Source organism: Microplitis demolitor, chromosome 10, assembly GCF_026212275.2.
Source record: "Microplitis demolitor isolate Queensland-Clemson2020A chromosome 10, iyMicDemo2.1a, whole genome shotgun sequence".
NCBI lineage: Eukaryota > Metazoa > Arthropoda > Insecta > Hymenoptera > Braconidae > Microplitis > Microplitis demolitor.
In genome coordinates, this window is record NC_068554.1 from 5,681,731 (window position 1) to 5,693,910 (window position 12,180).

At 30.5% G+C, this 12,180-nt stretch overlaps 1 protein-coding gene across 1 annotated transcript in view; it reads right to left on the reverse strand.

Moving 5' to 3' along the window:
* Positions 1–3,701: 3,701 nt before the first annotated feature.
* The window catches only part of LOC103570688 (paired box protein Pax-6), a 31,505-nt gene continuing 23,026 nt past the window's right edge, over positions 3,702–12,180 (reverse strand). The window contains exons 7-10 of the mRNA XM_053742461.1: positions 12,008–12,090; positions 10,305–10,531; positions 9,197–9,450; positions 3,702–3,969 (exon numbers count right to left, since the gene is read on the reverse strand). Of these exons, the coding sequence (XP_053598436.1) occupies positions 3,881–3,969; positions 9,197–9,450; positions 10,305–10,531; positions 12,008–12,090 (653 nt within the window). The 3' untranslated portion in view covers positions 3,702–3,880. The remainder of the gene's footprint in view (positions 3,970–9,196; positions 9,451–10,304; positions 10,532–12,007; positions 12,091–12,180) is intronic.

A 12,180-nucleotide genomic window follows, 5' to 3' on the forward strand; every position in this document is an offset into this window, starting at 1 on the left:
GTAAAAATAAATATTAATATTTTGACACTCGAAGATTTGAATAAAAAAAAAAGTTTATTGATATAATTGAATAATAAGAGAAGTCAAATTACCTGACATTATAATGAAATAACATTTATTGAATTAAAGACAAATGTGGCCTAAAACATTGGGTCTATTATATATATATATATATATATATATATATATATATATATGTATATATATATTTATATATATTTTTTGTTTTGTTCTACTACTTACAATCTTAAGATAATCACAGCAACAATATCATTTTATTCACAACACTTACATAAAATTACTGCCGCGAATATTATATATTAGTTATAATTATAATTATTAATCCATTAATTATTAATATTAATATTTTTTATTGATGATAGATTTGTTTATACGCATACATTTTATTTTATTTTGAGTTTCTACGATAAATACTCCCGTGTTAAAATTCACTAACTTATTTAATTATAACAATTATTATTATTATTTTTAAAATCTGTACATTTTGTTATCATTATTCTAAATTTATTTATAAGTATTACATAATTGTGATATAAAATACTAAAAAAAATTTCCGAACGATAACACGGAAGAAATAATAATTATTTAATTATTTACATATTTCAAATAATTTTTTTTTTTTTTTGATCCAATGGCTCATAAAAAGTTTTCTCTATTCACTCAAACTTTTAAATTTAGCCTCAATTTTTTTTATTTTATCTCGAGTTTTATTCCAAAAATATAAATTTTCCCCTGTTACTTTTCATTTTTTTCTGAATATTTATATTTATTTTTATTTTTATTGAATACAATAAAATTTATTTATTCGTCGATTAATGAGTCATCTAGATTGATTTATTTGGTACTATAATTATTGATTATTACAACAATACATTTTGTAATAATATCGTGTGTAATTAAACCTTTATTTAACGTTACTTTAATAAACTTTCTTGTTGTTGAAATAAACTAACTATTGACTGTAATTATGAGATCGAATCAAACATTCTTTAGCTTTATTCTAAATTTATATACTGATTGTTTTTTTATTCATTTTATTACTTTATTATTTATTTATTATGTCAAATTATTAATGCAAATGCACTTGGGTTCATTTAAATCCGTTAATTAATAATAAGTTTCATTCATCGATATACAAAACAAAACATATTAATCTTTAAATCGTCGCGCCTTAGATTTTAATTTATAGAACAAAAATTTTTAGTAATTAATCAAAAGTATCGTAATCGATGTTTTAACGCGTCAATTACTTTAGTTACAATCGTTTTCCAAATCATTTATGCTGTAAAATGAGTATAGACTCGAAAAATTAATGTGCGGACATCACTGACCTTCGGCTTATGAAGCCAACACAAATAATTAGTACATATCATTAGTAATTGATAGTTTTCAATGTCAATTACTCTGTTGTTAAAATTTTTTTCTGTTTTCTGATGAGCATAGACGCAAAATTAATATGCGGGCATCATTAACCTTCGGCTTGTGAAGCCAACACGAATAATTAGTTCGAATTATTAGTAATTCATAGTTTTCAATATTAATTACTTTGTTTTTAAAATTATACTCTGTTATCTGATGAATACAGACTCAAAATTCATGTACGGGCATTAGTAACCTTCGGCTGATGAAACCAACACAAATAATTAGTACGAATTATTAGTAATTGATAGTTTTTAACAACAATTACTCTGTTTTTAAAAGTATATACTGTTTTCTGATGTAGATAAACTCAAAATTAATATATTGGCATCACAAACCTGAGGCTTATGAAACTAACACAAATAAATAGTGTAAATTATTAGTAATGAATCATTAGTAACATCAATTATTTGGTTTTTAAAATTCATTTCTGTTTTCTATTGAGTACAGACTTAAATTTCATGTATCGGCACCACCAACCTTCGGCTTATGAAGCCAATGCATCAATTTATAAGTAATTTATGACTTGTGTAGTTAAATACTCATCTTGTCATAGTTTCTGAGATTATTTTCTATTTTTTAATTACAGACTCAAAACTAATGTATTGGCATCACTAACCTTTGGCTCATGAAGCCAATGCATCAATTTATAAGCAATCTATAACTTGTCTAGTCAAATACTGATTTTGTAATAGTTTCTAACAATATTTTCTGTTTTCTAAAGACTACGGAATCTCAGAACTCGTGTGTTGGCATCATTAGCCTTCGGCTCATGAAAAAAACTTATCAAAAACCAATTCTACCATAGTATAACTGACTAACAGTAAACTCAAATACTAAAATTTATATTTTGATCTGAATAAAAATAAAATCGCGACTACCAGATTTAAAATAATATAAGTGCATTAAATTGTTAAAACTTACTCAATGATTTATATGCAAGATTACTATTAATGATTAATGGTTATTTGTAAATCTGTATATATTAATCTGTATTTTGTTTAATTATTAACCGCAAAGTCTACAGTTTTAAGTCTGAACAGAACAGGTCTTTTTCACTCATGCGTATATACAATATGCAGCTACTATTTATCATCAGTTATATATACATATATATTTATGTATATCTATATATGTATATATATATATATTAACTAAGGAGTAACAAAGTCTATTTTACATTTATTTTTACATCATCTACACTTATTAATTACTTAATCATTCAAATATTTCATTTTAAATTAATGTTTTATTTTTTAATGACAATTTTTAATATCTCATTAATTATTTATTACTTGCTCCACATTTAAAAACCATTTGCGCTTCTCAAACAAAAATTTAAATCAACGTACTGTGAAATAATAATTTTATTTAAAAGTTGAAATGCAAAAAATTAAATAAATTTTTTCATTAAAAAATTGTTCAAATAAATGACAAAAAAAAAAATGATATTAGAGTTGAATGAGAATTTGTTATAAAAAGATCGACGACCGCCATAACTAGACTCGAGCGCGATGGCCGACCCTAAGAAATCCACCCTCACTATCATCAGCAGCATCGAGTTTCCCTTTGCTTGATTCAACTGTTGGGAACCCAAAAAACAGTCAGCTCATCCCGCGAATCACCCCAACAGGAAATCTCGCGAGAATACCACCAGCCGTTGTAGCTCTCTATAAAACTTGAATCCCTTCTACTCAAGCTCACTCACTTGCTCTTATTTGGTAGCTACAAGTTCCGAGGTTCGTTTTCCCCCAACCCCAACCTCATTCTCTATTTCTCAAACCCTAACTTCTTCAACTCCTCCTCTAATTCTTACTCTACTTATTCTTTTCTGTCTTTATCTGGTCTCTTTCTTCATTTTGCAATTACCATACTCTATACTCTATACTCTATACACAGACACAGAAATTTAAATTGAGCAGAATCGATCTTGAAACGTACTGCAGACACATCTGCAAAATTTCTTTTTTATTATTACTATTATTATTATTATTAGTAGTAGTAGTATTATTATTATTAGTATTATTACTTTAATATTAATAAGATAAAATATTTAAAGAAGCGCTTAAACCCTGTATGATCCGGATGTTACTCCACAGTTTGGATTATTTATTTTTGATAAATATAATTTAAAAAAAAGAAGATAAATAAAAAAAAGTAATGAAAATCCAGGCCGAAAATGAGCAAGTCAGGGTGACAGGACTCACTCGGAGGCGTCGGAAGTTGTGTGGACTGGTGTCGTGGCTGGCGTGTTGCCGGTTGCTTGCTGATGATGGTGGTGATGCTGGTGGTGGACGACAGGTGGCGAGGGCAGCTGATGCGTGGGCAAACCCAGAGAAGCGAGAAGTGGCCGTGTAAGAGAACCAGGTGTTGGCGCTTGTGGAGGCGGGCTCTCCTGCCCGACGAGAAGGCTCGCGGGCGGGAACCCGAAAAGCTGGGATCACTGAAGTCGTGGCCAGTAGTTACTTGTTAGATCCGGTGGCTGGGATGGTATTTGAACTGGTACTGATACACCTGCTGATATTACTCCTGTTAACATTTATTTATTAATTATTTACTTTTTGTAATTATTGTTGGTAATTTAATTAATAAAAAGTTTTTTAAAAAATTAATGAGTATTAATTATTAATGATTTATAATATCGGCAAGTGGAATTTTTAATTATGAGCCGGTGGTAAAACATTTTAAATTATAGCCGAATTTAGAATCGAGATATTGAAAATTAGCATGATACTGAAGTTAGCAGCCACTTAAAAATTTTCGAAATTTTGTTTCAACGACTTTATTTTAAAACGAAATAAAAATAAAAATATGCACATGTAGAAAATTTAATAAACTATAGGTGCAATTTTTTCAAATATTTTTTTTTTTAGTAATTTATTGTTTAAAAATAAATCCAAAAGTTATTGGACGTCGGCTAACTTCAATATCATAGTTAATTGATGTCTAATAATTTTTGAAATTTATTCATAATGATAAATTATAAAAAAAAAAATATTTTTAAAAAATGCACGTTTAATGTTGTCAATTTTCTATACGTGCATATTTTTAGGTTTTTTTTAAAATGTAGAAAAAAAAATCCGAAAATTTTTAATTGTCTGCTAACTTCAGAATTATAACTTAGCCGACGTTTGATAATTTTTGAATTTTTTTTTGCAAAACAGTAAATCATAAAAAAAAAATTTGAAAAAATTGCCCTTATAGTTTTTTAAATTTTCTACATGTGCATTTTTTACTTTTTTTAATTTTGTAATTCATATGGTGAAAAAAAAATCTGAAAATTTTGGAATAACTTCTGGATTATCGAAAATTTAATCAGTCGAATTTTTCATTCTTTCTATTCGATTTATAAATCGAATAGAAAATTAATTATCGAATATTTGCGGTGTAAAAAATTGGGAGTAAATTAGGAGTCAATATTTTATTCGAGTTTAATTTACTCAGAGTTTTTGAGTTTTTTAAAAAATCACTCACGGTCGCAGTAAAGGCAGTTTTTTTAGCGGAGTAATTTCGGAATTCGATTTTATTTTAATGATCGACTCCGATCCGGAGTTTTAATTTTAAAATACACTTCGGAGTAAATTTTACTCCAGGGAAATTGAATAAATAAAAATCTTTTGCTCCAAATTCACTCCGAATTTAATCCGCATTCCGCAAATTTTTTACACTGTAATTATTCTCAATAAATTTAAATTTAATATTAAAACACAATTAATGGAACCGGTCTATTAAATTTAAAATCGATTCCTTGTAATCAATTAATCGATTCATTAAATTATAAGTCGATACACTGCAAAAAATTTCCGAACGCGGATTAAATATCCTAGAGTTAGCAGACAAAAATTTTCGGATTTTTTTTGTAAAAAAATCCATTACAAAAAATAAGAATAAAAATATGCACCTGAAGAAAATTTAAAAAACTACAAGTGCAATTTTTTTAAATATTTTTTTTTTTTTTAATTATCGTTTTTAAAAAAATTCAAAAATTATTTGATGCCGGAGAACTTCACTATCATAAGTTAGTAGACAATTAACAATTTTTTTACAACAAATCAATTACGAAAAAAAAAAACTAAAAATATGCACTTATAGAAAATTTTAAAAACTACAGGCGCAATTTTTTTAAATATTTTTTTTATTTATCGTTTTTGAAAAAAATTAAAAAAATCATTGAACGTCAGCTAACTTCAGTATCATGATTAAATCCGGAGATGATTATTTATTTAATCCCCTCGGAGTGATATTTACTCCAAAGTTTATTTTGAATTGAAACTCCGAGTGACAGAGTAAATTCAAATTTAAAAGTCCGTAATCACTCCCAATTTTTTACCGTAGATTTAAAAATGTTGGACAATTTAATTCTTAAAATAACATTTAATAAATTATTTACTCTCTTTTTAATTTAAAATATTTTTCTAAAAATTTATGAACACTAAATATACAATAAAAAATATATACTGATTCATATATGCATTGAAGAGCGTTGATTGTCTGAGCAAATAAATTTTTTATCCAAAACAAAATAAAAAATAGCGTAGCAAAGTGCCTGATAAAGTATATATTTATATATATTTATTAATATATAATAAAAATAAATTTTTCGTCACCATTCCGACGGAGAGTTATAGACATAGGCAATATACAACACACCATTCTTGCACGCTATGGTCCCTATTTCCTCCCCTTTGGGTTCGCACGTTATTGAGCGCTCGCCCAGCCGAGGCGAGACCCAACCCATCCACATCCACATTCTCCTTCTACCCTCCAACCCGCGGGCTCTACAAGAAGGGTAAGAGGAGGATTGTGTAGAGGGTGAAGCTTTCTCTCTTTACCCCGCGCCTACCGCCAACGCGGCTTTCGTTAAACGCAAGAGGGGCGCCGGAAGTATACTAAAGGGATGGAAAAAGATGTCTATATATATGTATATATATATATATATATATACACATATAACTTGGGTGAGGAGAAAGAGGAGTGAAGAGCAAAGAGAAAATAGTCAGTGAGAATTGTGGAAAATGGAAAATTTAGAGAGGAAAACCGCCGAACATCCCATTCTTCGATTCAGCCCAGGGCGTCCATGCCAGATTTGTTTTAAAATCCTTTTACAATTCCGTTATTCCGTTACTACTGTGTGCGTATGCATGGAACTACGTATGCACACGACTAGTATTGTTGATATAGAAAAATAGTGTATCGTATGGTAGCTTAGATTGACGATTCAGCCCGCAATTACCACAAGTTTTTATTCTCACTTTGGGTATTGTCATTTTTTTAATTAAAATTTTTTATTTTACTCGTTTTTATTCTCAAGCTCATGTGTATATTTTTTTTTGTCAATGAAAATGGTGTGTGTGTGTGCCCGGATGGAGTTAAAAAAAAATACATGACACAAAGTGCTGATGTAGGATCTATTGATTTAAATTTTGATTTTTGTGGAAACTGGATTTTAAATCCGTTGTCATGTCATCGATGTCATGTCATTTTTTATTTTTTTGTTTTTTGTATTATTTATTTTTATTTGTAAAAATAGTTAACAAGCAGAACTCCCTCTCACTTTACTGAGTATTAGTTTGATTTTTTTTTCCATAAACTTTAAAAGCTTGAGTAAAAAAATAAAATTTCTGATTACACGAATACGGAGGTGATAAAAATAGACACTGTGAAAAAATTTCGGAGTGATATTTGATCTACTTGGAGGAAAATTCACTCCGAAGGGGAGTTTATTTTAATATTGAAACTACGGGTCGGAGTGAATGCGGATTCAACTAAAATCTAAAAAAGAGCCATCCGGCCTTACCCGGAATGGAAAGGTAGATTTCTTATATATGTAAAAACAATAAAGCTACAATAGTGTAATTAATACTTATTTTTCAAGCTTAAATATGAATTTTAAGTAAATGGAATATGCCTTATTATTTAGAAGTTATTAGAAGACTAAGCAGCAAAAATAAGCTTTTTTTATTTTTTGTGAAATTTTCGATATCATCAAATTGTTAGAAAAGATGTTTCAAAAAATCAAGTATTACAGTGAAAATTACAGCTAATCGTTCAAATTTTAAGATACTTTTTACAGAATTGAGTTATCATTTTCGGTTCAAAAGTTATTTTAGGATGAAGCCAGAAAATTCATTTTTATGAAAATCAGAAGAAATTTCAAACACCCACAACTTCCAAACTAATCGACCGATTGGGCTCATCTTCGAACTTGATCAAGGTAATCGTCCAATAAATAAGTGTATAAAATTTCATTAAGATCCGTTAAGAATTGCGGGCGCTATCGTGATGACAAGGCGCGTTATATTGTATATATATATATACGTACATACATACATATATAAACTTTTGAGTGGATGGTATTTTTTGACTCTACTTGGTAAATTAAGACATATGGTGGCAAAATTCTTTGATAATTCGATCATGAGACCCATTGCAATAGACCGATTTCTAAAGAAATCTATCTAGTTACTCTGCTGAAAAAACAAACTCCATATTTACTCCATGTGCAGAGTGATTTTATTATTAAACTCTGTAACTCTGACGGAGTGAATTCGCATTTAAATAAAATCCGTAATCATTTCGAATTTACTCCCAATTTTTTACAGAGTACTCAATTAATTTTGTAACCATTTGAATTTCCTACTCTTTCAAAAGTCGGGATTAAATTTAAAGTGATTACAGATTTTATTTAAATCCGAATTTACTCCACTACTCGAAGTTCCAGAGTTTTAAAAAAAAAATTATTTCGCATATGGAGTAGATAAGAAGTTTGTTTTTCCAGCTGAGTGATTTGGATTTTATTAAAATCCGCATTTACTCCGGGTTTAATCCGCGTTCACTTCACAAATTTTTTACAGTACAGAAAAAATCCCATGACATTTTTACGTAATTTAAAATTTAATGATAATAATAATAAATGTTAACATTATTATCATAGGCCCATTTTACCCCGAATACAAATTAGTTATTACCACAAAAAAAAAAAAAAAAATAAAATTCAACAAAAGTAAAAAATTGGCAATAAAAAAGTTAATAAGCTAACGAGCGTATTACTAAAATTAATAAGAGTTAAATGGCTAAGTAATTTGGCATAGAAAGCCGGAACAACAAAATATGCAATGAGGATTTTGTGTCTGTACATTTCACAGAGTACATGAGTAGAAAAATTATCTGTATCCGGCGCATTAGCATTTTACAAGCATTCTCTCGTCGTTTCCTCATCTGTGTTCTCTACATATTATATGTACACAAATATATACATAGATATGTACATAAAATAAACTTTTTCCTCAAGAGTATGTACACTGAGTGACTGTTGTCTCTCGAAAAAGCCATCAGACATCACAAGTGCGCTCATATATTTATTTTATCATAATAATTATTCATTCATTTTATCATAATTTTATTTATCAATAAATATTCAACGACAATTTAAATCCAAGTAATTTTTATGGTTATCAGTACTAATTTTTTTTTTTTTTTTTTTTTTTTTTTTAAACTCTAGACTGGAATCGAACCGCTGACTTCTTGTTTACCAGACAATTGGCCAGCGGTCCTTAGATTTAAAAAATCAATTAAAAAAAAGTTTTGTTTATTGCGTTAGTAATTGACTGTTCAAGTTAACAAATAGTCTATATGTTGTTGATGTTATTATTATTTACTTCTGTTGAAAAGAAAAATCCCGGTAATTAAAAAGAATGCAAAGAGCGCATGATAATAAAGGAAAGGATCCCAATTAAAAGTGATTTAATTTACTTACCAGTGGCAGTTGAAGTGGTAGGTTGGTATGGTGCCCCTCCTGGACCGGTCGGTTGACCCCCCGATGTGCTCGGTGTTCCACCGTGGGAGGTCGGTATGCCGCGATGGGGTTGCGAATGCGCCGCACTCGTGTGATGAGAATAAGACTGGGTTAAAGAGTGCAGCGGCTCGTGAAATACGTACGCAGGGTATCCTTCGGCTCGCTGTTGCAGACAACTGCCACCCATTGATCCGCCCAAACTACTAGTCATTGAACTGAAAACCATCAAGTTCAACACTATTATTTTCACCTTATAATTTATATATCATTACAAACTATTGTTAGCATTTTTTCATTCATTTTATTCTACTACAATTTACTCATCTTTAAATCGTTGTAACTTGGGCTCTAATTATCGTACAGTCACGAAAAAAAATTATTTTATAGTCGAAATTTTATTCTATACTTTTATACTATTTTTACTAAAATAATTTTTATTCAAATCCGAGTCCAAAAAAAACCTGTAGAATTTATTAATTTTTTTCTGTCATTACTTAGGGGAGGGTTGAGGTACTTAAGAAAATGCGAGGACTCAAGTACGTGAAATTTTTTTTTTTGTAGGGATATTCAAATAGAAAAAATTTTTAGTTTCCGTTAAAAAAAAAATTGCATTTTTGCGGGCAAAATAGTCACCCCCAAAAAAGTGAAAAAAAAAATTCTGGATATTAAATAAATTTTTTCGTAAGTAATTTACATTAAAAAATTGAATTTTACATAATTATTAGATGCAAAAAAAAAAAAAAAATTTCTACTGACACTCGATTTTTGAAAAAGTTTAACAAAAAAAATTAAAAATAATTCTTAAATATATTTACAAAAGTAATTTTGGAATTTTTAAAAAACATTTTTTTTTTATAAAATTTTAGGAGTACTCCGTTTTCCCCCCTCTCCCTCAATTTAATTTTAATTAATGCAATTAATGGCAGAGTTTTAATTTACAAACAATTTTTTTTTTTAGCCCAATACAATTTTTTCTTCAGAATTAATAAAAATTTATTTAAAACCCCGACATTTAAATTTTAAAATCCATCAGAATCAAGAGAAAAATTTTCCTAGTAACCGCCATTACCTATAAGTATCAGGCATAGTAGCGATAGGCTGGGGAATGGACGAGTACATGGCATTGAACCCAGCATTCAACGGTATCCTAGGAGTAGCCGGCGTAGCAGCAGGTGGTGCCGATCCACTAGAAATTCCCCCAGCACCTCCACCGACGACCTGATCAACGGCAGCACGCCGCTGATTGCGTAATTTTTCTTCCCTGCGCCACTTTGCCCGTCTATTGCTGAACCAAACCTGTAATTAAAAGAGTAATTATTAACACACCAGCCATTTCCACCTCGTCTTCAATTACCACACTCATAACCCAGTCATCCCAAGCAAGTAGTAAAAACCACGTATAGTCAGACGCAACTACATGGCTACGCGCCTCCATGGCTTCCGTTCGATTTGCTACATCACAGATTTAACATCAACATCAACATCAACATCCCCATCCACATCTACATCCAAAATGGATCTTCCCAACAGCTCTGCAGCTTTTCGGCCATTTCAAGAGGCCCCATTATAATCCTATACCCTCAGGGTGCGTACTACTGAATTCCCAAGTACTTGCTTTATATACATATCTATCTATATACATATATACATATATATATATATATATATATATATGTATATATATATTGAAGTAGAAGTAGGATCGGCCAATCAGAGGGCAACTTCCCCGGGGACGCATCGTTGCCATGGTATCCCAGTACGAAGAACCCTCTTAGGCCTTCTCTACTCTTCTCTTCTCTTCTCTTCTCTCGAGTTTGAAACCCTCATGCCTCAATCCAATATTTCCTCTTTATATATCTCTTTTATTATCATTCTTATATACATATAAATATATATAATCATCAATAAATCTTAACATTTAAAGTTTGATGTAAAATAAAATAAAAAAAAAATAGTAATAAATATTTGAATGAAAAAATGTCAGATGTAATTTTAAAAAATAATGATAACAATGGGTCCAGTTGATATAGACTCGGATTTTCTCTTCTGAGTTCCCAGTGGCGGAGTTCGTCTGTTAGTTTCCTGCACTTAGCAAGATCAATACCAGCCAACGAGGCTTGAAAACATGCGTCAACATGGTCTTGCACTGTTTGTACGTCCACATAACGCTTGGTTCGAGCCCCCACAGGCCGCCTACCTCCCGACAGCGAGTACCTCGCTGACTCAAACCCCTTTTGCGTTTATATCACGGCCAATCCTCAACCTGTGTTGTTGTCGCTTCCTCGCTTTCTCGTCCAGTCTCTCCCTCTCTTTCTCTCTCTTTCTCACTCTCTGACCGCTGGATATGCTCGGTGCCGTGTGCCGGTACATTGTGTGTCGGCAGGAGGCTACGTCCAAACAATGTACGACAAGGCTGCGTACATATTAGCTTGTACTCGCCATACGTCACCTCATGACGTTTTCGTTGTAATGTATTAATTAAAATTATTATTATTATTTTCACAATAGTGGGTGAGATTATTTCACTTTTTTCAAAGCGGACGAATGTTTTATTAATTTAATTTAAAATAATTTATTGTTAATTGATTGACCGATTAGTATTCAGTAGCTGGAGGTCAGAAAGAGGGTTTTGGTTTAGTCTAGTTTGTTTTTTGTTTGGATGTTTTGAGATTTTCGAGCAGTTCTATGTTGAAGCACTATGGGCAGTGGTTTGAACGGAGCCTTTTAATGTTAGAGGCACGCCCCCACACACTCGTACACATTCACACTCACCTGGATACGTGCCTCAGGCAATCCAATCTTCTCGGCGAGACGCTCTCGTGCAAATACGTCCGGGTAATGGGTCCGCTCGAATTCTGTAATAAGAGCAACATTGCAACAAGTGCGCGTCATTACTCTGCTTTAATTTCGTTACTTACAAATTTTGTTTTCAAGCTGTTTATGCA